This window comes from Patella vulgata, chromosome 5 (genome assembly GCF_932274485.2).
Source record: "Patella vulgata chromosome 5, xgPatVulg1.2, whole genome shotgun sequence".
Classification (NCBI taxonomy): domain Eukaryota; kingdom Metazoa; phylum Mollusca; class Gastropoda; family Patellidae; genus Patella; species Patella vulgata.
Genome location: NC_065883.2, coordinates 77,109,647 through 77,130,391, shown reverse-complemented (window position 1 = coordinate 77,130,391; position 20,745 = coordinate 77,109,647). Strand labels below are relative to the sequence as shown.

The 20,745-nt window shown below is 38.3% G+C and overlaps 2 protein-coding genes across 4 annotated transcripts in view; one reads left to right on the top strand and one right to left on the bottom strand.

Annotated features, from left to right (window-relative positions):
* Positions 1-5,261, top strand: part of LOC126822634 (checkpoint protein HUS1) — a 29,344-nt gene extending 24,083 nt beyond the window's left edge. The window contains exons 7-8 of the mRNA XM_050551626.1: positions 943-1,077; positions 3,687-5,261. Of these exons, the coding sequence (XP_050407583.1) occupies positions 943-1,077; positions 3,687-3,772 (221 nt within the window). The 3' untranslated portion in view covers positions 3,773-5,261. The remainder of the gene's footprint in view (positions 1-942; positions 1,078-3,686) is intronic.
* Positions 5,262-5,984: 723 nt separating this feature from the next.
* Positions 5,985-19,289, bottom strand: LOC126822629 (uncharacterized). 3 transcript variants are annotated; one of them, XR_008788254.1, is made up of 10 exons: positions 18,866-19,289; positions 17,513-17,689; positions 15,552-15,741; positions 14,742-14,964; positions 13,515-13,644; positions 11,458-11,612; positions 9,822-9,931; positions 8,846-8,994; positions 7,946-8,062; positions 5,985-7,435 (listed from the first exon to the last, which is right to left on the bottom strand). XR_008788254.1 is itself a non-coding variant. In XM_056101281.1 (5 exons), exons 1-5 carry the CDS (start codon positions 19,155-19,157, stop codon positions 13,486-13,488), a joined length of 1,041 nt encoding a protein of 346 aa, XP_055957256.1. In that variant the 5' UTR covers positions 19,158-19,289; the 3' UTR covers positions 11,981-13,485. The 3 variants fall into 3 exon arrangements, 1 of the variants encoding a protein (XP_055957256.1); XR_008788255.1 differs by having other exon boundaries at positions 13,542-13,644; XM_056101281.1 differs by lacking the exons at positions 5,985-7,435; positions 7,946-8,062; positions 8,846-8,994; positions 9,822-9,931; positions 11,458-11,612 and having other exon boundaries at positions 11,981-13,644.
* Positions 19,290-20,745: the final 1,456 nt, after the last annotated feature.

Genomic DNA, 20,745 nt, shown 5'->3' with positions numbered 1-20,745 from the left:
GCATCATTTAAATTAGTAAAACAAAGAAGCCTATTGAATTTCAGCAATTTCCGTTAATTACATCTAGAGTTATGGCCCTTGTTTCACTTTGTTGAATCTTGTGAACGCTCTAATGACAACAGTTATCATCCGATCTGTTTGAAATTGATATGCATCATTTAAATTAGTGAAACGAAGAATCCTATTGGATTTCAGCAATTTCCTTTAATTACGCCATGAGTTATGGCCCTTGTTTCACTTTGTTGTACCTTGTGAATGCTTTTAACGACAAAAGTTATTATCCGATCTGTATGAAATTTAAAGGTATCGTTTAAATTAGTAAAACGAACAAGCCTATTGAGTTTCAGCAAATTTCCGTTAATTACATCTAGAGTTATGGCCCTTGTTTCACATTGTTGAATCTTGTGAACGCTTGAACGACAAAAGTTATCACCCAATCTGTATGAAATTCATATGCATCATTTAAATTAGTGAAATGAAGAAGCCTATTGAATGTCAGCAATTTCTGTCAATTACTTCTAGAGTTATGGCCCTTGTTCTACTTTGTTGAATGTTGTGAACGTTCGAACGACAAAAGTTATCATCCGATCTGTATGAAATTGATATGTATTATTTGAATTAGTAAAATGAAAAAGTCTGTCGAATTTCAATAATTTCTGTAGATTACTTCCAGAGTTACAGCCCTTGTTTTAGTTTTTAGAACCTTGTGAACCCTCAAACGACGAAAATTATAATGTCATCTGTATGAAGTTGTCTATTAAATGCCCCCTAATTACCTACAAAAGAACAAATATACGACAACTCTTGTCGACCGCTCGGACGATTTAGCTGCTGTGGGCGTATGTTTAGTTGCCAGGCAATCCAATCTTTAGCTTGTTCTCTATCCATCTCTCGAAAATGTGGGCGTATCCTGCCTGGCAGCCGCTGGTTATTTTTTCACAGGAAAAGACGGAGCCTCTCAAACATCATCTCAGAGTTCTAGAGATCCGTCAGAATTTGCAGAAGGTAGAATCGATATCCGCAGATTTTCTCAGTTTTTATCTAGTCAACAAGTCAACCCTCAACGAGTTGTTTGTAGTATGTATTATTATTTTAGATATTTATTTTTCATGATATGCCTTAGTTTTCACAGTATTGAAACAAGGACCTTTAACCCTTCTCCCATCAAAAGGCAAAACCTAGTAACTCACTTTTTTCTTATTTTGAGAAAACAAAGGAAAACGTAAGGAATGAATATTAAACCCCAGCTCATCCATTGATTTGACTATTGAGTTACTAGGTTTTGCTGTGGTATACTAGGCAAATGAAGGAAGTTGCTAGGTTGTGTCATGGGTCACAAAAGATTGGAATATCTAGTACAACAACAGGAAGCACATACCCTAGTTACTACAAATTTGGTCCAAACTCAATTCTGATAAAAAAGTGAGTTACTAGGTTTTGCCTTTTGACGGGAGCTTTCCTGAGCTAACGATGTCATACCCATAGAGGGCTATGCAAATATTGAGTAAAAATCAAGCTCTAGACCCTGTTGTGAAAAACCATGCATACCTTGAATATGAATGCGACTACAACTGTAAAATTGCAGATGTATATACATTATATATGACTTGTGATTTTTGCATATTTTTAGTTTAGCTTTTATGGTTACCATGGTTACCAGTGGGTTTCAAAATGGCTGCCATATAATTGTCATAAAAGAAATATTGGATATTTTCTTGCCATAAAAAAATTCAAGATGTGTAGGAATAAAACTATATAGATTATTAGCATGATGGATATCTCTTTTGTAAGAATAGTATGGGTTTTGGGGGGAAAATTGTGATTAAAATAGGTTTTTTTTCTAAAAATAATAAAATGTAAACAAGCAGTATTGAAATTTTGGCGGTAGACAAATTATATATAAAAAATCATCAGTAACTAGTTTTTTTTAACAATAAAATAAAAATAAAACAAATATTTGGAAAATAACAATAATATACACACACCATTCCTTGGCTGTTTTGACTATTGATGGTTGTTCCGTCAATAGAGGAACCCCCCTCGTAATAAAAACTCATGTTATACAGCAACTAAGGTTAAAACCATGCTTTTACAGGGGAGTAAATCAAGTTACATAAACTTCCGACTATCGTTAGGTGCTGCTCTGACACTATAAAATTATCCCGACAATCGACGGAATTAGCCCATAAAGGGTTTATGTCTTACTTTGGGATTTGGTTGGCCGAATGGTTTATTTATCGTTAATTTTTTTGGGTGGGGTGGGGGTGTCTAGTGGTTTGATCATAAGGTCTGTCGTTGAGTCAGGTGGCGTGGTGTCGAATCCCCGCCTGTCTTACCTTGTGGGATTTCTCCGGGTCCTCCAGTTTCCTCCCACTGCTAAAGACCCATGAGCGCAAGCAAGTTATTGAAACAAACTAAACTTGAACCATGTGTTAGTCCCGAAACGATCTAGTTTTCTAACCTCGTGGGATTTCTCCGGGTCCCTCCCACTACTAAAGACCCCTACGCGCAAGCGAATTATTGAAATAAAATTGAACCACGTGTTAGTCCCAAAATGACCTAGTTTGTGTCGAGTGGACGTTAAACCCCATTTCTCTCTCTCTCACAATTTAGTTTGTGTCAAGTGCGTGCTGATCCCTCTCTTTTGCTTTTCTACCCCACCGGACTAACATACATCGTGCAGTGTGTCATGAAGAAAAATTTTCCAATACATCAAATGAAGGGGTCTTTTACATGTGCATTAACACTGTAATCCAGGTATCGTTTAATCTTGTGTATCTAGCACTAATTTCTTTCACATCCGTTTAATATCCAATCTTTGTTTAAAAATTTGTAAAAATCGTTTAAAATCACCATAAATCGTTTAATTTGTACTTCTGTCCAGTTTTTATGAATTTTTAAACAAAGATTGGATATTAAACGACTGTGAAAGAAATCAGTGCTAGATACACAAGATTAAACGATACCTGGATTACAGTGCATTAAGGTGTACACATTTCATTTGTCTCATTCAAACAACTAGACACCATTATTGCCAGGCCCTCAATCCTGCTCCACTGGAAAGGGTAAACCCCTCCAGACAATTCTGAGGAACTTGCTTGACAAACGCAGGGGTCACAATTTTTATTCGATTTTGACTAAACTTGAAATATATGGTTCCTTTTGTTATTGGCATGTATCGGATTGTAACTTCATGAATTATGGCCCTTGATTGTACAAAAAATCATGTTTTTAGCTTGAGGCCACTCTGGTCACAATTTTTATTTGCTTTAGATGATGGACCTTAAAACCCATTTCTCTCTCTCTCTGTATCTATTCTAGCAGCCACTGCGACCGAAAGTCTTGGTACATTCTCGGTCAACTCTGGGGGTTGATCCCGTCATTTTCTGAATAGCGTTTTTTTCTTAGGTTATAGTATTGGTATTCTGTCTTCATTATCTGAGGAGGGGTTGGATTGCCGAATGGTTATTACGTGTGCGCTGTATGATAAGGTCAAACATTGAGTCAACTGGCGGGGTTTCGATTCCCCTGTTGTGAGTAGGGTCGGCTGTCCAACCTCATGTGTTTTCTCCGGGGTCTCCGTTGTCCCCCTACTCCACCGTTGTCCTCCTACTACCAATATTTTGAAATGGAAGCCCATGTTTAAAGCACTGTGTTTTGATTGTTTTGATTTTTTTTTTTTTCAGACATTGTAGAAAACAAAATGGTTCATTTCTACCTGATCCATGATGATGTTTCCCTCCAATATTTCATGCCTGCTGTGGCCGGTTAATCAAGACAACACTTAGACAATCTTCTTTATTATTGTTTTGCATTTCTAAACAGTGCTCATACCTGTGTTGTGACAAACAAGACTACCGGTGGAAACCCAGATGAATATTATCCAGACTCTGGAATGAGGTCCAGGTGGTTAATTATGTAACGGTCATATAATCCAAGACTACCAATAGAAGCCAGTCAAGTTGATTATGATGAGGTCATGTAGTCCAAGACTACTGCATGGTCTAACAAGCGTTTTGTGTTAGAGAAGTTTCTACAGAAGACCCAGTGCGACCATGATCAAGTATATATGACAGAGACGGCTTTGACCCAGTTTTTGTAAACTTAAACATACATTATGCAAGAGCGAAATCTGCCTATTACAGATCTTTAGGCCTGAAATGTTATCTTAATTATTCATTAGACATTAATTAACTTATCCAGACCATAATCAACTCTCAATGTCACCGTTAGCCTGCGATGTTTATTGGATTAGGTTATTATTTGCTGTTCGACTTCCATTCCTGATTTAATCTTGAAATGCTAAATCTGCCTATTAAAGGTCATTCTTTTGGCCTGAAATGTTATCTTAATTATTCATTACACCTTAATTAACTTATCAAGAGCATAATCAACCCTCGATGCCAACGGATAGCTCCGATATTGAGTGAATTTGAATAGTTTTACAGTTGATGAAAAAAACATAAGAATGGATAATCAAGACTTTTTTTTTTAATTATCGTAACAACGGTAGCAGTGACAATCAAGGCTACAGTTGTCAGCTCTTTATCTTAATCTTAAGTAATGCATCTTGGACATTTCTACCTTGTCTGATGGAGACTCTAGGGGTAGTAAGTCTTGAATTACTGCAATAGTTCATCATCTTTGTGTTCAATTGACACAAGCTAAGCCAGTGATTCTCAACCAGTGTGCCGCGACACACAGGTGTGCCGCAAGATCTTCCTAGGTGTGCCGCGGAATTTTGAACGACACACCAAGAAAATGTGAAAAACCAGATGATCCCAATTGAGTATTCATTGGTGTCTACTGTTAAGTTGATAGCTGTGTTTTTATTTTGCAAAATTCGATATTTTTCATATATATATTAGTCAGGTGTGCCACTATGTTTTCATGTGTTCCAAGGTGTGCCATTGGCAAAAAAGGTTGAGAACCACTGAGCTAGGCAAATCCAAACATTCGTTTGCGCATAGAGATCTTAACAAATTGGGTCGAAATCAACACATTGACAGGCGATCTTACACTTTGCTGTGTACAAACTTGGTTTTTAAACTGAGTCACTTGACTCATTGACAGACCTTAAGATATATAGTGTATGAATCAGATCATCAGGTCTATCATTGAGTCAACCACCCAACAGCCATTTGCAAAGAGTGTGGGCGTGATTGTGGACAACAACAAAGAATCATAAGTATAACTTATTTCTAATATCAATTCAGATTATTGTGCTATATTTTCAACATTAAATTGTTTTTTGTTTGTTTGTTTTGTTTTTTGGTTTTGTTAATATTTTTGATCAAGCAGTCTAAGCTTTGGAGTAGAATCTACTGCTTTTGAATCTTAGCATGGGCTGAAAAAAAACATGGATTTTACAAATGTATGTTCCCATTGATCTGGGGTAGCACCTGTTCCGATTGTATGGAATCCAGGCTCTATGCATGTGCACAGTGACATGCACGTAAAGGAAGCCTTGTCCAATGGAATATGATAATGGGCAGATAAGAATAAAATTGCAACCATAGAAACAATATCAATGCCTGTTCTTCTCAATATATCCAACAGTTGAACCAGGTTCCAAACCACTGGGGAGGGGGGGGGGGGGGGTAGGGCTGGTTTGGTTAGCACGTAGGTAGAGGTGCTGTATCATAAGCTCTGTCAATGAGTCATCTGGCGTGGTTTCGATTCGATTCCCGGGTTGTATGTGACAAGGAGTAGGGTCGCCTGTCCAACCTCGTGGGTTTTCGCTGGTTCCTCCAGTTTCCTCCCACTGCTACCAGCAATCAAATTATTGAAATAAAAGTGAACCATATGTTAGTCCCAACATGACCTACTTTGTGTCGAGTGGATGTGAACCCAATTTCTCTCTCCAAAACACTGCATACCCATCTTGATTAAAGAGAGATACAAATTGGGTTTAATGTCCACTCAACACAAACTAGGTCATTTCGGAACTAACACATGGTTCAATTTTATTTCAATAATTCGCTTGCTAGTAGGGGACTTTAGCAGTGGGAGGAAACCGCAGGACCCAGAGAAAACCCACGAGGTTGGACAAGCGACCCTACTCCTTGTCACATACAACCGGGGAATCGAAACCACGCCAGATGACTCAATGTCTGATCTTATACGGCGCACACGTAATAACCATTCAGCCATCCAGCACCCCGATTTTCATAAAGAAGCTTGAGTAGATTCATCTTAAAAAATGTCTGACTGCCTGGGCGAAATCCCCTGCCCCCAGATTCTTTTGGAGTTGACATTAAAAGGTGATAAATGTGAAGAATAAATTGATGGATGATGTGGGTTCCAGTCTGGTTCAGTGGTTCAGAATGGTAAGTAAGCCTATAGATAATCAGTTTGATTACTGGATACTTTTGAGCCCGGGGTGAACAATTTTAAACAATGGTAAACAAATAATTGTTAAAATTAAAACCACAATATACACTAGAATAAACATATAGACACACATAAGAGATTAAAACTCTCACACTAGAATATACATATAGATATACATAGTACATATACAGGGGTTAACGCCCCCACACTAGAATAAACATATATACACATACATAGTTCATATCCCCACGCTAGAATAAACATATAAATATGCATAGTACATGTTCATATACATAGGCGTACGGGTAAATTTTTGACTGGGGGGGGGGGGGGGCGGTGGTGGTTGGTGCCCAAAAAATGTAGTTAGGTTCTTAGTATGTTACATAATAATAACAAATTCGCTGTTAAATTGGACACATTCAAGAACTCAATATTATTTTATACAACTTTTACAAAGTACAATTGTGTGCCCAAATTTTTCCAGCATTTGGTGCCCAAAATGGGGGGGCGGTCGCCCCCCAGCCCCCCAGCTCATACGCCTATGTTCATATATAGAGGTTAACGCCCCCACACTAGAATAAACATATACATAGTACATATACAGAGATTAAAGCCACCACACGTCACAATAAAAGTCAATTCTAGTGTCCCTAATATCACATGGGGATCCAGACATGGGAGTTGAGTGTGAATTAACGTTCACAGCTCCCTTTATTAAACAAGACCCTAGAGTAGAGTGTATTCAGGGTACAAGGCCCGTCAACACAGCTCTGTTCCAGCAAAATTCTAGTAGAGTGAAGAAATTGGCCATACCAAAAAAACTCTGTTTTAGGCAGTATTTGTCACTAAATCCTAAAATAATGAAACGTTGTAGTTGTAGTATACTGTGCCTTGGACACGACATGTAGCCAAATGATAATGTCAATAATATTCACTAGTTGACTGTATCCCAACGATCATACCATTATGATTTTGAACTCTGTCGACATCGATCTACAAAGACGAGTCGAGACTCGTTCATTTGTTGAGAATATGATTTCTGATACTTTAACCGTGATGCATTGCCCAAATTTTCTTCCATAATTAAAACCATCCTTGCCCACTGTAAAAATAAAATAAAATTATATATATATAAACAATCTTCGTACACTGTAAAAAATATAATATAAAATTAACAATTAGAATGGGGACCATTAAACGTAAGGAGGGGAAGGGGTGAATGACATAACGCGTGCGCGTTAGGTTATAGGGTCTGTCGTTGAGTCAAGTGGCTTGATTTCGATTTCCCGATTATGTGTGCCTGTCTAACCTCGTGGGTTTGCTCCGTATCCTCAGGTTTTCTCTCACAACTAAAGATCCCTACAAGCAAGCGAATTATTGAGAGAAAATTAAGCAATACGTTATTCCTGATATGAGGGAGTCTGTGTCAGTGAACGTTAAACCCCATAGTTTGTATCTCTCTCTCTCTCTCTCTCTCTCCCTCTCCCTCTCTCTCTCTCTCTCTCTCTCTCTAATCATAGCACAAATGATTTATTCATTGGCCCAACTGGTGTATAAAAGTAGGACATGTCTGTTGGATATAATATTATAATAAATAACAAGATATACTGACCTGTCTAAACCATTCTTTCTTGGTACTAGCTATCTCATCATACGTATTGGCCATCATAGCAATTAACATATTGATTAATAACAGAGTCACCAATAACATATAAACCACAAACACTGTCTATAAAATATAATACAAACACAATCTATAAACCACAAACACAATCTATAAAATATAATACAAACACTACACATACTATCTATACTACAAACACTATACACACTATCTATAAAATATAAAATACAAACACTATCTATAAAATACAAACACTATACACACTATCTATAAAATACAAACACTATCTATAAAATACAAACACTATCTATAAAATACAACACAAACACTACACATACTATCTATACTACAAACACTATCTATAAAATACAAAAACTATCTATAAAATACAAACACTATCTATAAAATACAACACAAACACTACACATACTATCTATACTACAAACACTATACACACTATCTATAAAATATAAAATACAAACACTATCTATAAAATACAACACAAACACTACACATACTATCTAAAAAAAAAATATAATACAATCACTATCTATAAAATATACATTACAATATACAAACACTGTAAATACTATCTATAAAATACACTACAAACACTGTCTATAAAATACACTACAAACACTATCTATAAAATATAATATACACACTACAATCACTATCCATAAAATACCAACTACAAACAATATCTATAAAATACAACACAAACACTACACATACTATCTATACAATATACACACACTATCTATAAAATACAATACACACACACTTCAACCACTATCTATCAAGTACAACATTTTATTTCATTTAACAACAACCGATTATCAGTTTCGATGACTTCGGAGATGCTTCAATATTAGAATGCCGCTTTACCTTTCCAATGGCTTCATGTTTCGAATCTTGAAAAGTTTCGTAAATATCTTCAAACTTTCCTACAGACATGATGAACATACCCATGTGGGCTTCCAGGAATGTCCGGAACTGATTGTCAGTATGGGTACGTCTAAATACCAAAAACATGGCTGAAATATAAACAAGTACAAAAGAAATATAAACTAAAATATTTCATTCAAATATAATTTACTTAAAACACAAGACGATATGTTGAGTAATTTACCATAAACTGGGGATCACGGTGACTAAGTGGGTAAGACGCTGGCACGCTTGCCTGGAGGTCGAGTGTCCGATGCCTGCATTGGCCGAGAAAGTTCATCCAGATTTTCCGGCGTGGTTCTCCCTTAATTGTCAGTGATGCAGGACGGAGGGGCTGACAAGGAAAGGTGTAGAGTCGTTCGGATGGGACGTAAAAGATCCCTTGACAGTTGGAATTCGATATAAGAGTAGGCCATAGTGCCGCTGTCCGGGCAAAATTTCCCTCATAGCACACCGTATGGCGTATGCCCGTCTTCATTAGCCCAGTTCGGAGAAAAACAGTAGGACGTTAAACCCCATTTCATTTCATTTCATTACCATAAACTAAAATATCCCATTCAAATATAAATCAAATTTTAGCGATTTAGGATCCCTTACAAATTACTATATTGTAAAAGTTGAACCAGGAATAGGAATATCAGTCCAAGCATAGTTCAATTCCAATCAATATTTACAACGATAGGATGAACTCATTCCATTATCAATCTTTCATTACCGTGAAAGAAATTGATTGGCCTGTTTGAAATCCGTTTCTGTCGTAGCCGTAGAGCCGCAATCCGGGCAAAATGCCTCTCATTAGCCCAATCGGTGCAGAACCTCCTAAAGGTTATACGACCTTTATTTAAGAAATGTCGAGTCATTTTTCTCTCTCGCATCTTTTCACCAAGCTCGAAATAAAGGTAATTTTAATATTTACCTTGTGAGAAACCAATCACAAAAATGCCGTAAATTATCACAAAACGTAGTAAATCCCTCCTTATCATTTTATAAATCATAACGACATACGGACCCATTAATTTGAACCCTCTGGAAAAAATACAGATAAAAAAAACATTAGTTTAAAAGTATTAGAAAAATATTTTCTTAATTTAAACAGATAGACAAATCTTAAAGTTACAATTTCATATTTTCTAAGAAAGTCAAAACATAATTATTTCTATGTCTTTTGCTCAATAGGTTGTCAACTCACTATTATACGATCATAGGTTATTTTCTCACACTTAAAAATCTTCACACCGGAAATAACACAATTACCTCCCTTGTTTTCCTATACCCCACCATGGAATAGCTATCTTCAAACATTTGAAGTTGAAAATGATATTTTTGCCAATTTCTCAGCTGGCAATAGTGAATTATAGGATTAATAGGATTATTCTTTAACAAGGTAGGACTGTTCATAGATACCATCTATTTTAAGGCTTTATTTTAATAAATTTTAAAAATATAACGTAAAAATATGAAATTGCAACTTTAACAAACTTAAACCAGATTTTAAAAAAAAAAGACGTTCAAAACACAAACAAGACATGTACCAAAATCAATAGTTGTCGTCCTTAAAAAATAAGGAATACATACGACCAGATCCAAGATGATCCATTCAGAATTGCGTCCTGTATACGATAGACATAAAAAATGGGCGTTTCTCTGCCCCTGGGGTCGGGACGTGTACCAAAATCAATAGTCGTCGTCCTTAGGAAATAAGGAATACATATGACCAGATCTAAGATGATCCATTAAGAAATGTGGTTTGTAGGCAACACAGAGAAAAATGGGTGTGGTTCATCCCCTGGGGGAATATCCCTAGGGTAGGCGTCACACACACAAATTGTGCGTAGCTCTGTCCCTGGGGATCTGGCATGCACCAAAAAAACATAGGGGTCATCCTGTGGGTATAAGGAACAAGTATGAAGGTTTTCAAGATGATCCATCAAGAATTGTGGCACACAGCCACACAAAGAGATAATGGACGTGGGTCTGCCCCTAGGGGCTGGGCATGCACCAAAAACAATAGGAATGACCCTTAAGGTATATGGAATACGTATGCAAACCTCCAAGGCCATCCGTCAAACAATGCGGCAACAGACGCATACAACATTTGGTTACAACAATGGCGTTTCCGCCTACTTTTCACCCAATTCCAGCTGTCAGATAATCTTTAACTTGCACATGGTTAGCGTGCGCGCGCTGTATCATAAAGTCTGTCATTGAGTCGACTGGCGTGGTTTCGAATACCCGGTTGTACGTGACAAGGAGTAGGGTCGCCTGTCCAACCTCGTGGGTTTTCTCCGGGTCCTCCGGTTTCCTCCCACTCCTAAAGACCCCTACGCGCAAGCCAATTATTGGAATACAATTAAACCATATGTTAGTCCCGAAATGACCTAGTTTGTGTCAAGTGGACGTTAAACCCCATTTCTCTCTCTCTCTCTTTCTCTCTCACTTGCACGAAAAGGTATAGCCGTGTCCGTGGTTTTTCTTTCCATTCGAACGAGTAGAATTAATAACAAATAAAGCTCGTAATTTAAATAATATCGTGAAATATTTGTTTTACTTACTGACAGAGGAAGAGAAAATATGGGGTGGTCAGGAGAATAACAAAAACTGCGGCACAATCTTCGACAAGAGGTTGGCAGGAAAACCGTAGTGGTAACAACACAACGACCACCATCGAGCAAGCAAACAAAAATAACCCTTTTACTGGTACGTTTCTCTGTAACATAAAGTGTGAAGATGCAGTGATGACGGGTTTCTCCGTAACATAAAGTATGAGAAGGTTAGAACTGCAATGCAGTGATGACGGGTTTCGCTGTAACATAAAGTATGAGAAGGTTAGAACTGCAATGCAGTGATGACGGGTTTCGCTGTAACATAAAGTATGAGAAGGTTAGAACTGCAATGCAGTGATGACGGGTTTCGCTGTAACATAAAGTATGAGAAGGTTAGAACTGCAATGCAGTGATGACGGGTTTCGCTGTAACATAAAGTATGAGAAGGTTAGAACTGCAATGCAATGATCACGGGTTTCGCTGTAACATAAAGTATGAGAAGGTTAGAACTGCAATGCAATGATCACGGGTTTCGCTGTAACATAAAGTATGAGAAGGTTAGAACTGCAATGCAGTGATGACGGGTTTCGCTGTAACATAAAGTATGAGAAGGTTAGAACTGCAATGCAGTGATGACGGGTTTCGCTGTAACATAAAGTATGAGAAGGTTAGAACTGCAATGCAGTGATGACGGGTTTCGCTGTAACATAAAGTATGAGAAGGTTAGAACTGCAATGCAGTGATGACGGGTTTCGCTGTAACATAAAGTATGAGAAGGTTAGAACTGCAATGCAGTGATGACGGGTTTCGCTGTAACATAAAGTATGAGAAGGTTAGAACTGCAATGCAGTGATGACGGGTTTCGCTGTAACATAAAGTATGAGAAGGTTAGAACTGCAATGCAGTGATGACGGGTTTCGCTGTAACATAAAGTATGAGAAGGTTAGAACTGCAATGCAATGATGACGGGTTTCACTTGAGACCTTTAAGACCTAAATGAGTAAAGATAAATGAGTGAAATATGGTTTAACCTTTTACTTGTCTGCTCGTTAATAAAGACGGACATATGCCATACAGTATGCTATAAAAGGACAGGTAAAGGTTTCTGAAAAGCAGACCAACGTCATACCATCATAACGAAATGAAATGAAATGGGGTTTAACGTCCTACTGTTCTGCTCCGAACTGAGCTAATGAAGACGGGCATACGCCATGCAATGTGCTAGGAGGGAAATTTTGCCCGGACAGCAGCACTAGGGCCTACTCTTATATCGAATTCCAACTGTCAAGGGGTCTTTTACGTGCAAGCCAATGTGTACACGGGACCTTGGTTTTTCGTCTCATCCGAACGACTAGACAGCTTTCCTTGTCAGCCCCTCAGTCCTGCATCACTGACAAGGGAGAACGACGCCGGAAAATCTGGATGAACTTTCTCTGCCAATGCAGGGATCGAACATTCGACCTCCAGGCTAGCGAGCCAGCGTCTTACCCACTTACCCACCGTGATCCCCCCCTCATCATAAAGACTAGATATTGTTTGTTGTAAAGTTATCCATGCACAAACATCTGAAACATGCACAAACATCTGAAACATATAAAAACTCTGTTCTCTCTCATTCCAGATTACATTCTAACATTAAACATCTGAAACATACAAAACTCAAACATCTGAAATATACAATGGCGCTCTATTTTGGAGAAAAGCAACATTCAACGAATAATATAGGTGGCGCTGGCTTGTTTGGGATATATCCTAAATATGGTCTGCAGAGGATACATAATATTGAACCATATTAGAAATGGAGTTTGGGAGTGACTTCCCAAACTTCCCACTTTAAAATGCTATTGCATTTCAAATGATTTTGAATTTATCCTTATATATTACATGTATATATATGTCTTTGTAGCTTAGGAGGGACCTATGGAAGATTCGATTTTTTTTTCTTTGTTTTTTTTGAAAACTAAATACGTTGCCTCATTAAATAAAGTTTTTATTATTATTATTAGTAGTAGTAGTATTCCTTTTACAGATTCCATTTTAAATTCCTTTAAAATATATTAAATTACTGTCAGAAGAATTGATAATTATCCCACCGCCTTTCTGGCCAGTTTTGCTGACAGTGTTAACGGTGTTAATCCTTGATTGTTTTTTTATGCTCAGATCTGCACCTTCATTCTTTAAACGTTGAAGCAATTCCTGAAAACAAATACCAAAAATTAAAATTAACAAGGTCAAGCAAACTATGGACCGAACATAACGTCTTGCAGTCATCTTGGAGTTGCGCTGACGTCATATCAACGATCAAAAATCGCAATAAATGCGAAATTGTCCAAGGAACAAACATGTAAGGTTTTATTTCGATGCAGTTGTATTGGCCTGAGTTGTTTGCGAATACGCCCTACTGTTTTGCCCCGAACTGGGTTAATGAAGACGGGCATGCGCCATACAATGTGCTATGAGGGCAAATTTGCCCGGACGTCCTACTCTTATATCGAATTCCAACTGTCAAGGGATCTTTTACGTGCACGCCAATTTGTACACGGGACCTCGGTTTTTCGTCTCATCCGAATGACTAGACAGCAGTAGAATTCCCACAGTTGAAATATTCAATGAACGGTAGATGGAAACACTCTTGTTCAACCACAATTTCCCTTATAACCCACTGTATAGCATTCGTTCGTTTGTTCCTGGGGTTTTACGTTCATTTCTGCCAGGGGTAATATCTTAGACTGTATAGCACATGCCCTTCTTTATTAGACCAACCGAAGCACACTGCATGGCGTAAGCCCTTCTTCATTAACCCAGTCGGAACAGTACAGTAGAACGTTAAGCCCCGTTTCATTTTTTGAAAGTCTTTATATGCCTTTCAGAAATGAAATGAAATGGGGTTTAAAGTCCTACTGTTCTGCTCCTATATTGGGCTAATGAAGACGGGCATAAGCTATACAGTGTGCTATGAGGGAAATTTTGCCCGTGCAGCGGCACTATCGCCTACTCTTATATCGAATTCCAACTACCAGAGGATCTGTAACGTGCATTCCAATGTATACACGGGACCTCGGTTGTTCGTCTCATCCGAAGGACTAGACAGCTGTCCTTGTCAGACCCTCCATTCTGCACCACTGACAAGGGAACCCTATATGCACTTCAGTGTGCATTTAGAGATATTTTATCTGGCCAGCTAACATTTCCCTTCTAACACAGTGCATGGTATTATCCGTCTTCATTAGCCCAGTGGGTGTATTGTGAGGAATATTGTGCATTTACAGGTATTATTTAATTATTTAATTTACCTTTTTATCGTGTATAACGGCCATATGTAATACCGTATTACCATTAGAATCTTGTAAGCGAGTCAGCGGTAGATGGTTCGGCCTCTTTCTTTCTTTATCTTTCTCTAGAATCCATGAAATATAATCTTGATTGTCGGAACCTGAACTTGATTTGTCTGAATCTGAACATGGTTTATGTAAACTTACAGCAAAACTGAGAGGATATTCTCCGAAGTACGCGTTGCTGAAAAAATAAAAATAAAATAATAAAATAGATATACACATAAAACAGCGACATAATTTAGTGCATACTTTTGACATTAGAAACAATATAGCATTTCTTTCAAAACCGGATAATGTGATACAAAAATCAAACCATTATGACATTATAAAAAGATGCCGCTAAAACTGTGTAAAATAGAGAGAAACGGGGTTTAACGTCCACTCGACACAAACCAGGTCATTTCGGGACTAACATATGGTTTAATTTTATTTCAATAATTCGCTTGCGCGTAGGGGTCTTTAGCAGTGGGAGGAAACCGGAGAACCCGGAGAAAACCGACGAGATCGGACAGGCGATCCTACTCCTTACCACATACAACCGGGGAAACGAAACCCCGCCAGTTGACTCAATGACAGACCGTATGATATAGCGCGCGCGTGCTAACCATTCGGCCATCCACCCCCACCCCCCTCCGGTAACCATTAAAAATGTCAACCAATGAAACGGAAACGGCTGCATCCGTTTAAGTTAGATTTTAAATCGCAACCATTGAAACAGCTGCATCCGTTTAAGTTTTAGTGAATGTCGCCTCTGTGGTTGGTACTTACCCCTTATAGTTTGTTTTTGTCGAGACCTTGATCAATTCATTAGGTGGATCATCAGTTCGGGATTTTTTCTGATCTTCAGGAAAGAAGAATCGTCCACAGGCTCTGGCTCGACAATCAGCCCCTTTATCTAAAACAAACTTCACCATTTCACTATCCTCATTTGCAATCGCCATGTGAAGTACATTCTCGCCTGTTGTTCAGAAATAAGAAAAAATAATAAGCAACCACGTGTTTTATGAATCGCAATACTACTGTACATAAATTTCAATTCATAGCCATACTGGATATTGATGTCACCAGAGAATCCCCAATCAATCCCATCCGCTCTTTAAAAAGAAGGTTTCGCCCTTGAACGACAAATATGGTGAAGCTTTCTATTGGTTGTAATCATGGGGTATCTGGAATCGAGAGAGAGAGAGAGAGAGAGAGAGAGAGATGGGTTTAACGTCCACTCGACACAAACTAGGTCATTTCGGGACTAACATATGGTTTAATTTTATTTCAATAATCCGCTTGCGCGTAGGGGACTTTAGCAGTGGGAGAAAATATCGAAAGGTTGCAAGACTGTTGGTACGAGGTTATTTCAAGCTTAAAGCTGTATTTCCAAATAGTAACTTAGGATAAGGACCACTCTTAAACCACTGGCGAATGTTCGTTTACACCTCACTATAGAGGTCTTATTTCCAATAAAAGTATGGCAACTTTGGTATAATTATATGGAAAGTAGAGATATCCAATCTTACTAGAAAAATACTGGATTCTCTGAAAAACACTCATGAAGCGTATACAGGACAAAAATTGTAAGGGTTCCCTTAATCGACAGCCCGACGATTAGGAATTTCTGCACGCGTGATGTCAAAGGTCACACGCCAACATTGAGCGTTTGAGGTACAAGTTGATAAACTTTATGAAGAGTTAGACGTACAACACTTTCTGAGATAAAAAATGACGGAAAAAGACGCGGGTAGTGGATAATCCGAGAATTTAATTAGGATTCGATATTTGTAATAAATAGTAAGCGATTAAAGACAACATCGTCTTATGTATGCAATGAATTCTCCTCTGACTCCCAAGACGTGACGTAAACATGACCTGGTTTGATCGAATTTTAATAGCAGGACATTCCTTGACAATTACAATGTTTGAGAAGGATTTGAAGCAAAATTATGACAAATTAATTAGTTTGAATATGTTTTTAGTCCATATATAAAATTAAATCACCCAGTTTGAACGCGGGAATGTATCTTTAACATGTACCTATAACAAGAAACCAGGGGCCCCAGAGTAAACTTATGAGGTTGGTCAGGTGACCCTACTCCTTTTCATGTACAAGCCTGGGATCGAAGCCACGCCAGCTGACCACTTGATCACTACTCCTACCTCCCCAATTATCTACACAGTGGCCTAAGATCAAATCTGCAGTTTGTCTTAATATTTAGATCAAACCCACCATTGACCAGGATGAGTATGGCGTCACCTCAGCCATTTGTTCCCAAGCAACAAATATGCCAAGTTCCATTTAGATCGAACATGAATTGGCGAAACCTAAAGCCCGTTTTTGTTTTTGTTTTTTGCTAGTTACATGTGAACGTTCCTATTACATTTGCATTAGACCGACTATTTGGCCAACGAAAACAACGCGAATACAGACCAGTGGAAAACTGGCATTATTAGGCTTTTTTTTCGTAGAGATTCTCCCCAAAGAACAATTATATGAGTAGCGGTTGGGGATTAGCCCTGTGTCCAAAATGAGTAGCGGTTTGGGATTAGCCCCGAGTCCAAGGTCAATAGCGATTGGGGATTAGTTCCGGGTCCAATATGAGTAGCGGTTGGGGATTAACCCTGGGTCCAAGAACAACAATATGAGATATGAGTAGCGGTTGGGGATTAGGTCCGAGTCCAAGATGAGTTGCGGTTGTAGATTAGCTCCGGGTCCGAAAAGGGCTCGGACTACAGCTTACCGTAGTATTCGTCACCATTGTAGATATCTTTCACCAGATTGGGGTAAATGTCCATTAAACGTTTGGCCAGTTCTCTGTGAGTCTGGGTTGGGTTCAAGAAACACAGGTGAAGGATCGTCTCGCCTACCGTACCACGTTCGTCCAATTTCCAACACAATTCACGTTGTTTACCCGAATCTGGAAAATCAATAAATTATAAATTAAAAGGTCCAGGTTTGACAGAGTATCTATATAGAAATACTGGAATAAAGTTAAAGTAGCTAAGTCTCTAACTCAATATCATCCAAAGCTTTACACGTTGGACTTACCGGGAAAATCCAGGCTTCTGATATCCAATAAACATTGTAACATTGGTACACGAATCGTGTACCATAGAGCGTTTTAACGTCATTTGTAACAAGTGACCAGAAAGAACGCGGCTAAAGCGCAATAGACTGGAATAACCAGACGCTAGACATTGCCATTCGGTTGAGACCCATGCCATATTTCGCTGGACATAACTGATTTGAAATTAGAGTCCAACAATACTTTTAATATTAAAGTATTTTCAATATGATGCGCGCGCGTGTGTGTTTGTAAGTGTGGGTGTAGATGTGGATGTGTGTAAGGTCGGGGGGGGGGGGGTGAGGTATTTTTCCATAATCAGTCAAGTATGAGTACTACAAATTTTTACACAGGACTTTCCTACATACGTTTTCCGTGTCAGACGCCATTCTAATTAACTAGGCTAGGGTTTCCGTTCCAAATGCATGCATAAAAATAAAATTGGATGTAGGGTTAGGTTTAAGAATTTGGGAGAGAGGTTAATTCTCCACTGACCTAGGATGATGAAAATTTGGTTCGTGGTATTTCCTAGTTTTATTAAAAATACATGCAATACATTAGACACAAACACGATACATAATGTATCTTTAAAATTTAATTGAAATTAATGAACTTCAACTTCCTATATCCTTCTGTGATCCATTCAGACTAAAGCGGGAGGGAGGGAAATGGAGTTTAACGTCGACTCGACACAAACAAGGTCACTTAGGACTAACATATGGTTCAATTTTATTTCAATAATTCGCTTGCACGTAGGGGTCTTTAGCAAGGGAGGAAACCGGGAGACCCGTATAAAACTCACGAGGTTGCACAGGCGACCCAACTCCTTGTCACGTACAACCATGCCAGTTGCCCTAATGACAGACTTTATGATACAGCGCGCACCTGCTAACCATTCAGCCATCCAACCCCGCGATAAAAACCGTGTCACCGTGTAGCCTATGAATTGGCTCTACTCGGATAATCCCTATATGAACTAAACTGGATGTCGAGGTGACATGAACTCAAATTTTATTCAAATTTACAAACCGGGTCGTGTTGTTTTTTTGTTTGCAGGAAATTTCTCTTCTTGTGGTAGATTTTTACTCTGGGATTTCCTGTATTCGATTACTTCGGATATATCTACAAATAGTCCATCTCCATCAGCGTACAGATATTTCCATATTTTTTTTATTTCGTTGTCTAACGTATAATAATCGTGATTGCATGAAGCCAGTTTCATTAATTCTATCAGTTCTCCTCCACCTTTCATATCCACTAATTTATACAGTGGTCGTTCTTGACCTTGTTTTTTTACGTTACACGACACCGACTGTGCCATCTTGCTAATACTAGTAACAAATTACTCCCCGATAACTCACAAAAAATAAAAATAACAAATTACACCTTAGTAACTCATAAAAACCACATACTTTTAACTCACAAAATTTAATTGTTAGAAACCACACCCCATTAGTTCACAAAATCTAAATAAACAGATATTTGCTCTTTTATTTGGTTAGGGTCACGTGGTGGGTTGTGTATTATTGTTCTATATTAAGATTTGTATTCATTTCAAAGTTGAGTGAATCGCTATACAAGTTGATAATGCTCGCTATACAAGTTTATAAATAGATAATGAAAAAATGAATCTATTGAAAATTTCTGTTACATTACCGAGATGGGCATTCATAATACTGACTTTATCATTCATAATAGCGGGCTGGTTATTTCGTAATACCCATATAGTCAAATTGCTAAACGAGAACGTCAAAATTATGGAAGACCAAACTGCTCTTACAAAAATACATTTTACAAATCTGATACGACAAATGTCTGATTTGTAAAAAAAATATTGATTTTAATATACAAATGTTAATTTTAGTGTACAAATGTCGAAATACGACAACAAATGTAGAGATACGAATTAAGGGCTATGAATCAAGAACTAAGGACTAAGAACACCGAATAAAGAGCTGGTTGGTCTTCCATACAAAATGATAAAATACCCATTCTTCAAGGTCATACTCATCTCGGGGTGGGGGGAGGAGGCTAGTGGAACATTGCCTAGACAAAAGTATTTTTTCAATGTATACACAAATGCTCACTTCGTTTTTATCTATCGTGTTTTTTTTTCACAATTTAAATTTGACAAACCCTAAAAACGCCATAACAGTAGGTAGTCACGGTGGCTCAGTGAGTAGGACGTTGGCTTGCTAATGGTGGTCCGGTGTTCGATTCCTGTTCATCGGAATTTTCCGGCATGCTTTCCCCTTGTTTGTGGTGCAGGACACAATGGCGTGCACGTAAAAGGAAGTTGGAATTCGATTTAAGGTCCAATTGACACAACTATGTGATTCCAAACATTCGTTTGGACATGTGGATCTTAACAAAGTGGGTGGACATCAATAGAAGTGACTGGCGACCTTACTCTTTGCTGTGTACAAGCTTTGTTTTTAAACCGAGTCACTTGAGTCATTGACAGACCTTAAGATATAAAGTGTATGAATCAGATTATAAGGTCTATCATTGAGTCAATCACCCAACAACCGTTTGCAAAGAGAGTGAGGGGTGGATGGCCGAATGGTTAGCATGTGCGCGCTGCGCTGTATCATACGGTCTGTCATTGAGTCAACTGGCGGGGTTTCGACTCCCCGGTTGTACATGGCAAGGAGTAGGGTCACCTGTCCAACCTCGTGGGTTTCCTCCGGGTCCTCCGGTTTCCTTCCACTGCTAAAGACCCCTACGCGCAAGCGAATTATTGAAATAAAATTGAACCATGTGTTAGTCCCGAAATGACCTAGTTTGTGTCGAGTGGACTTTAAACCCCATTTCTCTCTCTCTCTCTCTCTCTCTCAAAGAGAGTGGACAACAAAGAATCAAGAGAGAGAGAGAGAGAGAGAGAGAGAGAGAGAGATGGGGTTTAACGT